Genomic DNA, 17532 nt, shown 5'->3' on the forward strand with positions numbered 1-17532 from the left:
GGGTTTTACCTGAGTAGCTCCAGTTTTGTATCCAAAGCCAAGTTAAATGTTCATTTTCATCTCTTTCTCCACACACTGGGTATCTTTCCTCATATAATTCTTCCTGGGGTTGAGAGACAGATGGTGTGGATACTGGGAAACGAACCTTTCTACCTTCTTCAATTAATCTTTTCTCATGTCCATGCTATATCCAGTTGGTATATTTGCCCTCACCTGATTTCATTAAGACTTGTGAAGGTATTTTTGTACATGGGTAGTTTTTCCAATTGATGTTTCTACTAGGGAACAAGCCCACCATCTTGCCAAATTTCATCCTCAACTTTGTCTTTTCTACACTGGTGGTTTCTGAGTTTGTATGTTTTATGTTATAGCTTCTTATATGGTTCTACATATGTTCTTTGGGTAATCAGATAACAATAGGCCTTTAATTTATGCAAAGTAAACATGTTATTTATCTCATCTTAAAATGTTCATGTTTCCTTTATCCTGTAACTCTTTATAATTAACTAAGAAACAATCATTATTTTCTGATTTTAATCAACTTTTGCATGAAAGATACATTGGCCACTTCTACATCCCTAAAATGTCTATAAAATTTTATGGTTTTATATAAATGATATATTCCAAGTATTTTGCTTTAATTATATCTACAATAAAACAATCATTTGGGTTTGAAATTTCTCATGTTATAGCTAATTAAGTTTCTAGTGTTTTTATGCCTCTCAATAATAGAATTAAAATCTTGTTATTGAAAGAAGTGGTTTCAGAACTCTTAGATATGATCAAAATTAATTTACTTGAAATATTTGGTAAATATTTAAGACATTCAAGTAGTAGCAACTATTAGTACTGCATTATATTAACTGATTGTCATCACATTTTTGCATATTTTGTTTTCTTCTTTTAAAACGTTAAGAAAAACTCCATTTCCAACAAGTAGTTTACATTAATTTAATTATTTTGTACAGTTTACAGGGAGTAATTGTGGGAAGGATGGTATTCTAAGATCTCTAGATCAACATTGTATTAGCCTTTTCTGTCTGAAAAAAAACTAAAATTAATGCAGAACTCTAAAAATCCTTTTGGGTGCTATGGAACACAAATGAAATTTATGGGAACCAATAAAATGGTAGATTGACAGAAAAAAGTATAAGACTAAGACCATTTTCACTTAGAGATAACTGTGTTCATTTTATTAAAATTTCAAAAATAACTCTAAAAGTTTTTTCCTTGCACATCTTTGTCTTCCTCCATTTTAGTACTTATTCCTATCTTTTCTTTTTCTGGACAACTTGTTGTATCTATTATCTCATTTCCATTTTCTCTATTGCTGTTGCCTTATTTTATGATATTAGTAACTGCAACCTGGACTGCTGGAAAAATCTCTGAACTAATCTCCATGTCTTCAGACATTTCCTCCATCTTCATTGATCTTTTTTGCAACATTAGAGACACTTTGTTTAAAAACAAATAGATGATAATATTCGACTGTTCAAATCTTCAAGAAAATCTATTCAACCTCCATTCAATGTTCTTCACTATTTTCCTCCAACCTGTCTTTCTAACTTTGATCTTTATATATCTCACATAGTACACTTCCTATATAAACTGGTATTCTGATTTTCCCTCACAATTGTCTATAACACTCTTGTTTCTGTCTCCTTGCTTAAGCTTTCCTCTCAAAGACTCAGTCAAATCATTCTATCTTTTTATGGCACAGCTTGGATTCTATTTCTCCTAAAAGATCATAAAGCATAAATATTACAAGTGTAGCTACTTGTGTCAGATTGACTGGGTTTATACCTGGGCTCTATCATTTACTACCTGTAAAACCTTAAATATATCACTTGCTTAGTGCATATGATGTTTTATAGGATATACCCAAATTTTTCAAGGTGACCTTGGGAAAAAAAAATCAAGAACTATTTATCCATGTATTGAATTGTCCTTATAAAGCAATAGTTTAAAAGTGTAACTATTTAAATTAATACACAAAATTTACAAAAGAATCCAGTAGAAAATTGCCATTTACAGGTATGTAGTAATTTTACACCAAACCAAAAGTTTGTAAAATCATATAATTTAAGAGGAAATGCATTAGTATGAGTGAATACTGACTGGCAAGGAGCCATACAAATGTTAGTGAAAGTATTCTCAATTTATGGATGCTATGTATTTCTCTCAGCAACCTTATGAAGTAGTACCATTATTATTCCTATTTCATGGAGAAGGGAAACTTAATCTTGGAGAATTAACTTATTCAAGATCCCCTAGGCTGGGCATAATGGCACACACCTGCAATCTCAGTGGCTTGGAAGGATTAGACAGGAGGATCACAAGTTCAAAGCCAGCCCCAACAAAAGTGAGGCACTAAGCAACTCTGTGAGACCCTGTCTGTGGTGAGCCGCTTCTGCCGTTTCTGCAGATTATGGTCGCCATTACAAGATGATGCTGGCTCCGCTGTGGTCTGTGACAAACAACTCCTTATCTGGGAGAGTTGGCACATGATTTTTCACCACCCTGTGAGAAAGCTCCACGCGGCGGCTTTGCATTGGGGCTTGGGATGCTTTATTAAGGCTGGGAGGGGCATCAGAGAGGAAGAAGAAGAAATATCAAGGGCCTGAATAAACTGCTGAAAGAAGATTCCTGAGTTGCGTCTTCCTTGCGGGCAAGGGGTCGCGACAAGTGGTGCCGAGACCCGGGAACCAGAACTTTCAGCAGTCAGGGGTGGTGCACCGGTTAGTCCCAGGTAAGTGGGATCCGCGATCAAAGCGGGGTTAGTCCCTAGTAAGTGGGATCCGCGACCAAAGCGGGACAGCTCCTCTGTAATGAAAGAGAGAGCCTTACATTTTATTGCAGCTGCACTGTGTACTTTCGCTCCTACTTTCGCTTTCTTTTTTTTGTGCTTCCTTTGTTGTTGTGTCATGGGTGCCGCATCTTCAAGTCCGCTTCTCCTGGCCCTAGATGGCCTGTTACGTTCCAAGGGACTGGAAGTGAAACATAGTACTTTACAGAGATTTTTACAGAAGATAGATATCGCTGCACCGTGGTTTGCATTTTCGGGCAGCCTTACTGTGCCTAGTTGGGATAAATTAGGCAAAGATCTTGACTTTGCTTCTGAGCAGGGCATATTAGAGGGTGGGGTGATCCCCCTTTGGAAAATGGTCCGTGGTTGCCTTACAGATGGTAAATGCCAGGAAGCTGTGAGTGAGGGTCAAGCTATTCTTGAGCAATTGCATGAGGAAAAATCTGAAGGATCATGTAGTGAAGTGGCAGAGAGTATTAAAAGTAACAGTAGTGAGAAGGCAAAAGAGCCTGAAGAGAAAAATAGGAGAAGGCTCTACCCAGACTTGACCGAATTAAAAACGCCTGAGAACACAAGCGACTCAGAGAGTTCTGAGGACCTTGATATATTGTTACAACAACTACATAAGATAAAAATGAAAAAGAAGAAAAAGGAGACACAGGGCACGCAGGCCTACTGTAAGAAGGGGAAGGGAGTTAACATTGGTCAACAAAACTCTGAGGAGGAGGAGGTAGAATATCTAGAAGAAGATATGGTGCCGATTGCCCCACCTCCGTATGTGGGGGGGAGCCAAGGTTCCGGGAGATCTTTTCATGCACAAGTTTGGAGGACAGTTAATACAGATATGGGACTTGCATACCCTGTATTTCAGGACAATAACAGGGGAAGATATCATGAGCCTTTAGACTTTAAGATAATTAAAACCTTGGCAGAATCTGTCCGCACTTATGGCATAGATGCCGCTTTCACTCTCACTCAGGTGGAGGGACTTACTAGATTTTGCATGACTCCCTCAGATTGGGCTAGTCTAGTCCGCGCTTGTGTTTCCCCAGGGAAATATTAGGAGTCCAAAGTTGGCTGTTTAATGTTTCTGGCAGTACCCAAGACTCGGAGCGAGGTAGGAGACTTAAAATTACTTCACACAATTCACAATTGTTTAATGCTACATTACCCTCCACAGCAGTCTGTCTCCAATCTCCGTTCCTGCTCCTTTTGACTAATGACACCTCGTCAGGGATGCTGGATTGTTCTAGTGTTACCTGTCTCTTATCTGAGTGTTGGAATGGTTCTTGGACTACGGCAGTGATTATGAAATTTCCAACTTTTGTCCCGATCCCGGTTACTGCAGATCCAGAGTCTTTTCCTATTGTTGAACTGATTAGAGCCCGTAGAGATTTTGGAATTACGGCAGCTATAGTGACAGCTGTGGCGGTGTCTGCTGCTGCAGCAGTTACAGCTGGAGTAGCCATGGCCAGCCAGGTACAAACTGCTGCCACTATTAATCAGGTTATTCAACAAACATCCACCATACTTGAATCTCAAAGTAGAATTAATCAACACATTTTATCTGGGATTCTGGCTGCTAATCAAAGGATAGATCTGCTTCAAGCTCAAGTTGAGGAATTGTCTGACCTAGTACATTTGGGTTGTGTTGATCAACGTGCACATTTATGTATAACCTCTGTCAGATTTAATGATTCCAGAAATGCCTCCCGCATCATCGGAGAGTATCTATCCGGAACCTGGTCCATGGAAGCAGAAAACATGATCCAGTCTCAACTAACCCAGATAGCTGTCTTGAACAGTACCCGTGTCGATCCCGTGACTTTGGGTCAATTCACCGATTGGATATCTTCTGCTTTTTCCTTCTTCAAAGAGTGGGTGGGAGTAGGCATTTTTGGTGCAATGTGTTGCTTCAGTGTTGTGCTCTGTTTGTGGCTTCTCTGTCGCCTTAAAACTTGCCATGCACAAGAAAAGGCTATGATCATACAAGCTCTTGCAGCTTTAGAAAATGGCAACTCGCCTCAAGTCTGGCTTGCGCATCTTAAGCAGTAAACCTTTGTCATGGTCGTTACACCCCAAGTTATTATAACATTGCACTGGGATCGACATGACTTTCCTTGTTATTCTCTTAGTGTTGGAAAGCCCTTGCACTCTGCCAGTCTTACTGCCATTGCACGCAGATGGGTTTCCACACTAGTGCTTTTCTATCGCCTTGAAGTTCATGCCTTTCTTTCAGGGTGCTGTCAACTTGTTTGTCATTATAAATAGCCACAGTTCAGCCTCAGCTATCCCCCTTCGTCCACCATCGTCACGATACAGGATGCGAGGCAAGGCACTGCACTTGAGTGATCCTTGAAGAGGACCTCAAGGAGAGCATGTCCTATTGCATGCGGGTTAGACGCGTTCACGCCCCGCCCCATGAAAAAAGGCGTCGGCTGATATGGCCTCAGATCTGGGGAAGGGCCCTCCTTGGGACTGAGCCATACTATGCAGCCACTTCTGCACAGTGGGATAGGACCTCTACTCTCGCCTGTATTGTTTTAATAAAACAGAAAAGGGGGAACTGTGGTGAGCCGCTTCTGCCGTTTCTGCAGATTATGGTCGCCATTACAAGATGATGCTGGCTCCGCTGTGGTCTGTGACAAACAACTCCTTATCTGGGAGAGTTGGCACATGATTTTTCACCACCCTGTGAGAAAGCTCCACGCGGCAGCTTTGCATTGGGGCTTGGGATGCTTTATTAAGGCTGGGAGGGGCATCAGAGAGGAAGAAGAAGAAATATCAAGGGCCTGAATAAACTGCTGAAAGAAGATTCCTGAGTTGCGTCTTCCTTGCGGGCAAGGGGTCGCGACACCTGTCTCTAAACAAAATACAAAATAATTCTGGAGATGTGACTCAGTGGTTGAGTGCCCCTGAATTCAATCTCCAGTATCAAAAAAAAAAAAAGACAAACAAAAATTCCCTAACCAATCAATGCCCCAGTCAAATTATATTTTTCAGGCTGACTCCAGGGCTTACATTCTTAACTGTGAAGTTCATCTCTCTTGCCTTTGTAAAGAGAAAAGGAAACACTTGTTAAAGACTTCCCATGTACTGGGAATTATGTGAAAGTGCTTTTATATGCATTATATGGTAAATTCCTTTAATAGCTACAGATGTATACTAGTATTTGATTTTCAGGATTGGAAAATTAGGATTTGTGAGATTAATTTGCCCAATGTTAGTGATAACCAGTTAGTGATAGATCCAAGATTCAATTCAAACCCATCTAAACTGACTCTAGAACTCATTTTGTAACTGTAGTTTACATTGAATCTAAACCATAAGGAAAAATCAATATTAAATTAGTTTGAATGATTTCCTTGTCAATACATATGAACAGATATGTTAGAATTCTAAAAATAATGCATTTAGATATCTCAGTGTCAATTTTATGCATGCAGTAAACTGATTTAATGAATTTACTCACAGGATAAAACCCATAAACTAATGAGTAACTAGATAAATTAAATCTAACAGAAGTGTGTATAACAATGATAAGCAGCAAAATATGATAAGCAGCAAAAACATTTTGAAGACAAAAATAATTTAATTTCTGTTCTTAAAATAAAAAAAATTAATAATCAACTCCAAATATGTGATTAATAACCTTATGGATCCATGATCATCCCTGGTATCCAAATGAATCCTGTCATTATTGATACTCTGTTATTAGAAGTTGAGTCATCATTTTCTTAAAAATCATAAATTATACTTTGTAACACAAAGTATATTGCTAAGACAATTTTGTAGCCATATACATAGAAAAACAAATCCTATATATTCCAATTAGGCAGTATTGTTAGAATCAAAGGATCAAAGCCTATATCCATGATCAAAATTTTTCCTAATTGGCCTTATTTATATGACATTAGATTTTTCTTCTACAATTTATGCTTTGCAATAGAGGTGATGTATGCATGCCAGGATCTATCTCAGATGGGGACATGAGAGGATATGGTAGTTGTTCTCGGTGCCTTGCATTTCCTCTAAAATACAAGCACAATAAGTCATGGACCTATTTGGGGATTCCCTTATATTTGGAGTAAGGCTAGCATCTTATAGATTGGTAAATAAAACTTCTCTAATTCTCTAACTTTATAAGGGAGATAATATTATTCATCTTAAAGTTACAAAGGTTAACATTCTGGCGTAAGTATGAAAGACAACTGGAAATAACCAACACAATATGATGATCATTGAGTAGGTAAAGAAATGAAGGGAGACCAAAAATCATTTCAGCTTACTGACTGGGGAGAGTTTTAGTCCACAACATAGGGAAAGAAAAGATGATGGAACTCAACAAACTCATTGAGGCAGAGATGTAAGTCTGCTGAAGCCAAGGATACTAGAATTCACCAGGAAGAGTAGTAGAGAGAAGAGAGCTTCACAGCAAGCACTGCCCAGGCACTAATTAGTCATTCTCAAGTTTTCAGATGAGTACTGATCAACACATGCATGTGAAGAAACTACTTGAGTTTGGGGAAAGAATCACGTGAAACAGGCAGAGGAAACAATCTGTAGGATTCATAGAGAACTGAAAAGACCTCATGTTCTCACCAGCACAGATGAAACCCTCACAGTTCACAGGGCATTGAGAAAAGTTGTCAGAAGAATAGTGCCCCTGGATTGGAGAAAATTTAGCTTTCCTTAGACTAAGCATTACTCTGTTCTTGTATAACAAAGTTTCAAAGTTTGCATAGAAAGAATCAAGTGTTTCCAAGAAGCTTGACTATGTCCAAAAAGAGATATCCATTTCATACATGCATACAGCATCACTGTAAAATTCATATAATTTGCCACCCCAGTTAAAAATCACCACCCACAATAAGAAAAAAAAACAATCATTAAAACTCACCCCATATATATGTACATTTAGTGTGACAATGAAAAGTAAAATAAGTATTTTTTTTTTAAAAAATCTAATGACTGGTTTGTTTTAGGAGGTTTGTTGCATATTTTGGGAGCAGAAATCAACACATTCATTCTAAAATTCTTATGGAAATTGAGAGGATGCAGAATAAACAAAATAACTTTACCAAAGTAAAACTAAGACAGAATACTCCTCCACTTGATTTCAGGGCTAATTGTAAAAGTAAAGTGTGTTGGGCTGGGGATGTGGCTCAAACGGTAGCATGCTTACCTGGCATGCACAGGATGCTGGGTTCGATCCTCAGCACCACATAAAAATAAAATAAAGATGTTGTGTCCACCGAAAACTAAAAAAAAAAAAAAAAAAAAAAAAACAATACTAAAAAATTCTCTCTCTCTCTCTCTCTCTCTCTCTCTCTCTCTCTCTCTCTCTCTCTCTCCAAAAATAAATAAATAAATAAAGTGTGCTATTGGTATAAGGATAGACACACAGATCAATGGAACAGAATAGAACTCCCAGGAATAAAAACACTATTTATGTTTAACTGACTTCCTACAAATACTCTAAGGCAATACAATAAATAAAGTTATTCCTTTCAGTAAATTATTTCATTGCAATTATTGATCTACATACATAAATGAACCACGTGACAAATTAAAAAGTAACTCAAAATGGTGCACAGATAAATGCAAAATGTAAAAATTAAAAAAAAAAAAAAACTTGTAAGAGAAAGCTGAGGTGACCTTGATTTAGGGAAGGATTATTTCTATACCAACTGCAGACCATGAAAGAAATATATAAAAACTTAAACTCAAAATATTGGGCTTCATTACATTTAATTTCTGCTCTTCAGAGAACACTGCTAGAAAATACAAAGAGAAGCTACACACAGGAGAAAAATTTCTCCAAATGTAACCAACTGACAAAAAAACTCAACATCATTAATCCTTGTGGAAATGCAAATCAAAACCACAATGAGACACTGCCACACAACTATTTAAAAGGATAAAATTAAAAAGAGTGGCATACCAAGTGTTTCTGAGGATGTAGAGCAACTGGAACTACTTTTTCAGGGAAAAATGCAAAATAGTAGTCTGTTTGGAAAACAATTTTTCAGTTTATTTAAAAGTTAAACATACATTTCTGATGCCAGCCATTCCACTCTCAGGTATTTACTCAAGAGAACTGAAAACATTTGTCTACACAAGACTTGTGCATGAATATACATAGTAGCTTTATTTGTAATATATCAAAGTGGGAAACAAGCCTAATTTCTAACAACAGGTGAATAGCCATAAAAAAATCAATGAACCATGGCTGGGGTTGAAGCTCAATGGCTAAGCGCTTGCCTAGCATATGTGAGGCACTGGGTTCAATTCTTAAAATACTTAATGACTATAATATATATTCTGTTAAAGGCAGTATTTTTTCCTTTGAATCTATACAGTCTGGTATTATGTTTCATATGTAACAAATATTCTTTAATTCTTCAAATTGAATGAAGGAAACTACAATCTTCCAGATCCTAGACAGATACAAAGAGTAATAAGGCATTTCATATTCAGATATTTTAGCTCAAAGTATTACATCACAGAGTATGAATTAAAAAATATATGGTTCATTCTACTTTGCAGGTGACAAGAACATCTTTCATGGCAATAGGTTAAACCCATAAATCTGAACAATTTCTTTGTGGAAGAGTGCACACAACCACAGGGTAAATGGAATATAAAGGTATGGCTATTGCCAACAGCAAATTCAAATACACTAAGAGTAATTTCTACTATCAATAAACCTGTGGCCATATTTTTCTTACATGGTGAAAAATATGTTTTTGTTCCCTGAAATGAGAATATAAAAAAGACCTGCCAATTGTCTAATAAATCTTCACATTTAAAATAGCATAAGTTATGTCAGTGGGGGAAAAATGTAACTTCATTGTATTAATTGTTTCTAAATGTAAATGACTGATGAGAGTCCCAATGAATCCAGCATACCTCTGAACTTTATATTGAATCAATTCCCATAGGATGTAAATTACTTCAGGATGAAAAATGTGGCCCTTTTAATATTAATTTGTGCCTACTGTTTGCAAATCAGAAACCTCAGATGATGGACAACATCCACTAAGCCAATACTATTCTACTTGCATGGTTTAGAGATAAAATAATAAACTATTGGCTCACTTTTTAGTATAATGTACTAATCACTGGATAAGAGATGCTTCTTATGTAACAAAGATTAATCAGAAATACTTTATTTTTTTGAATTTACAAAAAAGATAAATGAAACAGATAGGAAACTAAGTAGAAAAATTACAAAGCAGAATCAAATAACACTTAAACAGCAATGCAAGTAATTTTCTGTGGGTTTATAGAAGAATAATTCTCATAATATCACAGTATTTCATGAGGTTCAAGAAGGAATTTTCCATTAAATGTGGCTATTAATTTGATGCTGTTCCATTTACTAACTCTTTTCATTATTTCTGAGCTTTAGGGGTCCTATTGAGAAAGTGATTGCCTGTGCCTAAAAGCTGGAGTGTTGACCATACTTTTTTTCTAGGAGTTACATAGTTTCTAGTCTAATTCCTAGCTTTTTAATCCATTTTGAGTTGACTTATGCAGGGTGAGAGCTATAGATTGAGTCTCATCTTTCCATATGTAGATAAACAGTTTTCACTGCATCACTTGTTTAAACAGGCTGTCTTTTCTCTTATAGATGTGTTTGAAGCTTTTGTCAAGGATCAGATGACTGTAGATGTATGAGTTTGTCTCTGTCTTCTATTCTGTACCATTTGTCTATGTGTCTATTTTCATGCCAGTACCATGCAATTTTTTTTAAACTATAGCTCTGTACTATAATTGGAAGTCAGGTATTGTGATGCCTGCAGCATAGTTTGTTTTTTTTTTTTAATTGGATATACTCTTATTTTTTTTAAAAAAATGTTCTAATTAGATACACATGACAGTAGAATGCACTCTGGATGAACATGGTGCAGAGTCACATTGGTAGTATAATCATACATGTATAAAAAGTAACACTATCCACCTCATTCCACCATCATTCCAACCCCCCCATCCCTCCCCTCACTCCCCTCTGCCCAATTCAAAGTTTCTTCATTCTTTCCGACATACACCCCCCCCCCCACTTATGAATCAGCATCCACTTATGAGGGAAAACATTTGGCCTTTGTTTTGGAGGGGATTAGCTTGTTTTACTTAGCAAGATATTCTCCAGCTCCAACCATTACCTGCAAATGCCATAATTTCATTCTTCTTTAAGGCTGAGCAATATTCCATTGTGCCTGATGTGGTGGTGCACACCTGTAATCCCGGTGGCTCAGGAGGCTGAGGCAGGATGATTGAGAGTTCAAAGCCAGCTTCAACTACTCAGACCCTGTCTCTAAATAAAATACAATATAGGGCTGGGGATGTGGGTCAGTGGCCGAGTGCTCCTGAGTTCAATCCCCAGTGCTCCCCACCAAAAAAGCTTCTTCACAGCAAAGGAAACAATTAAGAATATGAAGAGAAAACCCACAAAATGGGAGAAAATCTTTGTTAGGTACTCTTGTGACAGGGGATTAATATCTAGAATGTATATAAAGAATGCAAAAAAACAACACCCAACCCCCCCAATCAATTAAAAGGTAAATGAACTACACAGATATTTTCCATAAGACAAAATAAAAATGATCAAAAAATACATGAAAAAATGTATAACTTTATCAGCAATTAGAGAAATAGAAATCAAAACTACACTGAAATTTCAATCTCACTCCAGTCAGAATGGCAGTCATCAAGAATACAAACAACAATAACTGCTGGAGAGGATATGGAGAAAAAGGAACCCTTTTACATTGTTGTAGGCATTGTAAATTAGTACAATCCATATGGAAGTTCCTCAAAAGAATAGTAACCACCATATAACCCAGATATACCACTCCTTGGTATTTATTCTGAAGAACTAAAGTCAACATACAATAGTAATACATGCATACCCATGTTTATAGCAGCACAGTTCACTATAGACAAACTATGGGACTATCCTGGGTGTCCATCAAGGGATGAATTAATAAAGAAAATGTGGTATATACACAGTGGAGTTTTATTCATCCATAAAGAAAAATGAAAATATGTCATTTTTCAGGAAAATGGATAGAACTTGAGAACATTATATTAAGTGAAACAAACCAAACTCAGAAAGTCAATGGTCATATATTTTGTCTCATATGTGGAAGTAGATAGGAAACAGAAAAAGCAAGGCGGCAGAGGGTGGATCTCATTAAAATCAAAAGAGATTAGTAGAGTAGAAGAAAAGGACCAGGTGGAGGGAGGAGAACAAGGAATGAGGAAATACTGTCGAATGATATCAACTGCATTTTATTGTCATATTATGTTCATGTATGAATAAGTAACAACAAATCCCACAATTGTGTAAAACTATAATGTACCAATTAAAAATATGAGAAAAATTTTAAAATGCAGTATTAGTTCATTTAATTATTCATGAAGCAAAGATTGTTAGGTAAATAAAACAGCAAGATTTTTTACCTGCTCCAGTATTGCTATATGGATGTCATTAACTGTCACTGCCCCCATTCTTTATCATTAATAAGTGAAAATAATATCAGTGCATTGCAAAGGGCTTTTATGATGTTAATAATTGCCAAAGTAATGACCACTGAATACCAGAGCATAAAAGGACAATTGTTAGGGAATTTAAATATTTGTAACAATGAGAAAATTACATTAAATTATTCTTTCCCCTCACAAGTGAAATTAGTTGTGCAAATGACATAAAAAACTCCATCTTATTAATTTTACCTTGGACCCATATTACAAACAATTTAAGATATCTTAACAAAATAAATAAAATCACAATTATGCTATGAATGTAACATAAATTATGTTATTTGTTAATGGATAAAATACAGTAGATCATGTTATATTAAATTTGTATGTAATTTTATCATCTTATGTGTCATATTCTGAGCTCCTTTCTTCTGCCACACCCTTTCACTATGATGTTCTGCATCACCTTGAGCCCAGAACTATGAGTCTGTTGACCATGGACTGAACCTCTAAAACTATGACTCAAAATAAACTTTTCCTCCTGTAACTTGTTTTTATCAGTACAAGGTCCTTGCTTAGCATCTGGATGGCCATCTTAAATGACAGCCTCCATTTTAATGAAAAAGTTTCGCTTTCCCTGCCCAGGGGCCTTTCTGAGAAAGACTCACTACTCCCTCTTACAAAGTGGACCCTTAACCACCTGCATAAGGACCTGCCTGGCTCTGATTTCTGAGCCCCCCCGATGAAAGTCCCAGAACCACCCCGTTTTGCCTCTTTCTCCTATAGAGAGATGGCCTTTATTTGTCAGCTCTGACAAATAAACTCTTATGTGTATCTCTGCCTGGTCTCTGTCTTTCATTTCTCACTTACCTGTCTCTTGTTCCTTGCTTTCCCTCCAGTCAGGTATTTTAATTACAGTGATGAAAAGCAAACTAAAACAGAAATTGGTACCAGTAAGAGGGGTCATTGCTGTCTAAGTGATATTGTGATTCACAAGCTTTTGGACCTGGTTTATGGGAAGAATTTTGAAAAATTTTGAGAGGCAAACTGGAATTAGAATGTTGCAAGCAGAGCTTAATGAGCAATTTTAATGAAAGTTCAGAAGACCTGAATGCCAATTGTGGACAGTAAAGACTGGGTTCATGTGGTTTCAGAGAAGGAAAATCCTATGGGAAATTGGACTGGAGGCCATTCATATTACTTTCTGGCAAAGAAGTTATTTACATTTTGTCCATGTCCTGAGTTTTTCCATTAGGTTGAATTTAAAGGTGATGGACTAATTAATCCGGCAGAGGAAATTTCAAGGCAGTACTGCATTCAGGCAGTGGCATAGATATTGTTGGTGGATTTTAACCAACTTACTGTAATAATCAGGAACAGAAAACAAAACATACATACTTGAATTTCTTGCAGCTAGGCCACAAAACTGCAGAAAAGTGTGAGTAAAAACTGGTGCTAAGGAAGGTGTGTTTGTTAAAAAGGATTACAGATACTAAAAAATGCCAAGTGTTTTACCCAGAAACATTAGGAGAGATGGCTTGAGGGCATCTCAGGAATTGGTAGGATCACTCCCATCTCAGGCTCAAGGGTAGAAAAGTAAAAATTCCTTTGAGAAAGGACCACAGGTGCATAATGCTTGCAAATGGAAGCCTAAGAAGTTGTTCATCATGCTCAGCCACCCAGACACTCTGAGGCTGCTGCAGAGATGATCCAAGGAGGTTTGGTTAGTGCTTGAGATGGTGGCAGGTACTGGCATCAACCACCTGGTGCTGACTCTGTAGGAAGGAGTTAAGGAGACATCACTGAGATTTCAAAGGAAAACCAGGCAAAGTGTACCAGTGTTGGAATCCCTGCAGAAAGCTCCTGAGAGGGTGATGAGTAAAGAAGTGAGGAAAGAGCTAAAATTTAGTGGAGACTCTTGAGTTAGAGAGATGCCAATAATGTGGGACATATGCTGAGGAACAGTGAAGGAGTTGAGCAAAGACACGCCAATGTATAGGCAATATAGACTGCATTCAGCAATTTCATAGGGGTGGAGTTACACAAGCCCTTTGGAGAGAACAACATGATGCCATGTACCCCAGAGGCTGAATGTAAAGCTACAGGACTTGTTTGCCCAGCTGGGTTTTGGTCTTGCTTTGGTTCCATATCTTCTTCCTATGTCCCTATGGAAATATTTATTCTCAGCCATTATATATTGGAGATATATATTGCTTTTGATCTTTATAGAGGAAAACATACAAGATTGTGTCTTCAGGCTCTGATGTGATTTTGGAGGTGGACTTTTGGGTATTGCTGGAACTGTTAAGATTATGAGGACTCTTGAAAATGGACTAAATGTATTTTTCATTGTAATATGGGACTGAACTTCTGAGGGACAGGGGCAGAATGTGAGGTTTAGATGTGAGGCTTCTTCCACAAGCTCTGGTATGAGAAAATATACGAATATTCAAAGGTGAAATTGTTAGATTATGAGAACTGTAATCTCATAGGGTGTGGCTAATGGCAGTAGGTCACTAGAAGCATGCCTCTGAGGTTTATATCTTGCCCTGTTTAGTGGAACACTCCCCCTCTCCCTTCCTCCCTCCCTGCTTCTCTCTCTCCCTCCCTCTGTCCCTCTCCTTCTCCCCCCACCCCACTTACTCTCTCTCTTCTTCTTGGCTGTCATGTATTGAGTGTACCACCACCATGCCCTTCTTCCATGATGTCCATCCTCCCTTTGGGCCCAGAGCTATGGAGTTGGCTGACCATGGGCTGAACTTCCAAAACTGTGAGTCATAATAAAACAAACAATTTAAAAAAATATATAAATAAATTTATACATGGAATTTTACTGTGCTTGAATAAAGAAATTGCCAAATATCAAGAGTAATCATTGAAAAATTTACCTATGGAGTAATAGAGAAAATATATTTTGAAATTTCAGAATATAATATGCAACATGGCATAGAAATTCTAGAAAGTGAAATTTAAAAAAAAAACTATAAAAGAAAAAGACATAGAGATTGGAAAACTAGGAATAAAATTGAAGCTAAAATGATTGTATACATAGAAAATTCTTAAGAATCTACAGCAAACCATGTAGAACTAATGAGCATGTTTAGTAGTGTTATAAGTACAAGGACAAAAAAATCAATTACATTTTTATATATTAGTGACGAACATTTGGGAACCAAAATTAAAAATATAATACTACTGGACTGGGGATGTGGTTCAAGCAGTAACATGTTCGCCTGGCATGTGCAGGGCACTGGGTTCAATCCTCAGCACCACATAAAAATAAAATAAAGATATTGTGTCCCCTGAAAACTGAAAAATAAATATTAAAAAAATTCTCTCTGTGTCTTCTCTCTCTCTCTCTCTTTAAAAAAATAATACTACTTTCATGTCTTGCTAACAAAATTAAATACTTATGTATACACTTAACCTTAATTTAAAAAATTTGTTTTATGAAAACCACTTAAGAATGTGAAAAGAAAATTTGGACTGGGAGGAATATTTGTAAATCATATATTCAACAAAGAAATTGTATTTAGAATATATAAAAACTCAAAACTCAACAGTGAAGAAGCAACTAACTTATTTTACTCTAATTTGATTATTTCACATTGTTAATATGTACTAAATTACAATATTGCACTATGCATAGATGTACAAATATTGTGTCTCAATAAAAAACTGGCAAAACACTTGTAAACATATCAACAAGGAGCATATGGCAAATAAACGCATGAAAAATATTCAAACATCAGTAGCTATTAGGGGAATGCAACTTTAGAGCTCAATGAAATATTACTACATCATCACTATCAGAATGACTCAAGTAAAAAAATGTGATAAAGGCAAATGTTAGCAAGGATATAGAGAAACTGAGTCACGCATAGAAAGCAACTGGAAATGTAAAATGGTATTGCTATTTCATAAAAGAATATGACAGCCTACAAAACTAAGTATTCACTAATTACTTACATAAATTTAATAATAAATACATAAAATATGTTTGAAGAGATAGATATATCCAACATGATTACATGACGTATACACTTGTTGAAACATTACATGGTATTCCATTAAGTACAACTTTCATGTTTTTATGTTTTAGTTAAAAATAAATTTAATAAAATATATAAAAATGCACTATAATACAGCCCAACAACTGTAACTATAGGTCATTTTACCCAGGGAAATGAAAACTTGTCATAAAAACCTGTGAAGAAATATTCATAATAATTCTAAGTATAAAGCCAAAATGTAGAAAGATCAAAATGTCCTTTAATATGTAAATGGCTAAACAACTTGTTGTATATCCACATCACAAGTTTCTACTTAGTTATAAAAACATACTAGCTCTTGATATAAACAACACCTTGAATGAATACCAATGGTAATATGTTAAGTAAAAAAACAATCTCAAAATGTCATATACTGTATGACTCCATTTATGTAACATTATTTAAATATAGGGGGAGAACATATTAGTTGTTCCCAGAAATGGGAATGAGAGAGGAGATAGCTAAGGCTAAAAAGGTAATAGGAGGGGGAGATGGATTCTTTGGGTAGGAACTTGGTAGTGAACATGTAAGTCTATTGGAGGCAATGGGAATTTGTAATCTCAATACATGCCAAATCTTTGATTTGAAAATTATTTTTGAACTAAAGAAAAAAGGAAGCAACAAATGGAGCAAATACTTTCTGTATCTCCCATTTTTCTGCCTAAACATGGAATATATAAATTCTCCTTTACTGAAAGCAAGTGTTCTCAGCCCAGACATGATGCTAGAGGAATTTGCAAATAAATATACTTCATTGGTTTCTTCCTTTTTTGCCTTCCCACAGTTTCCCTTCTTTGGAAGCCTAAAGCCACTTTCCTTTGTACTGTCATTTCTCTACAAATGTATTGTTCCTTGTTAAACATGTAATGTAAGACAGGGTTCTGAGCTATTGCCTTGAGATACCTTTCATTGACATTTCTCCCATGCTATGTTCACCTCGCATGTTAATAAACTTGTTTAATTTTTTTCTTTTTAATCTTTCTTTTGTTAGAGTGATGTGTTCCAACTACAATCATGTATGAAATGAGAACTGATATCTCTTTCTCTTGTTAGTTTTCTGTTGCTGTGACAAAAATATCTGACAAGAACAATTTAGAGGAAGAAATGATTTGGGGAGTGGCCAAAGTTTCAGAAGACTTAGTCCATGGTCAGTCAATTCCATTGCTCTGGATCTGAGATTAAGCA

At 36.3% G+C, this 17532-nt stretch overlaps 1 protein-coding gene across 1 annotated transcript; it reads left to right on the top strand.

Moving 5' to 3' along the window:
- The first annotated feature begins 2409 nt into the window (after window positions 1-2409).
- Window positions 2410-5619, top strand: LOC131423312 (endogenous retrovirus group K member 113 Gag polyprotein-like). Its single transcript, XM_058572043.1, has 2 exons — window positions 2410-3923; window positions 4495-5619. Exon 1 carries the CDS (start codon window positions 2829-2831, stop codon window positions 3867-3869), a length of 1041 nt encoding a protein of 346 aa, XP_058428026.1. The 5' UTR covers window positions 2410-2828; the 3' UTR covers window positions 3870-3923; window positions 4495-5619.
- Window positions 5620-17532: the final 11913 nt, after the last annotated feature.

Source organism: Marmota monax, unplaced genomic scaffold (assembly GCF_021218885.2).
Source record: "Marmota monax isolate L192 unplaced genomic scaffold, Marmota_monax_Labrador192_F-V1.1 WCK01_AAM20220418_F8-fsc00123, whole genome shotgun sequence".
In the NCBI taxonomy this organism is placed as follows: Eukaryota; Metazoa; Chordata; class Mammalia; order Rodentia; family Sciuridae; genus Marmota; species Marmota monax.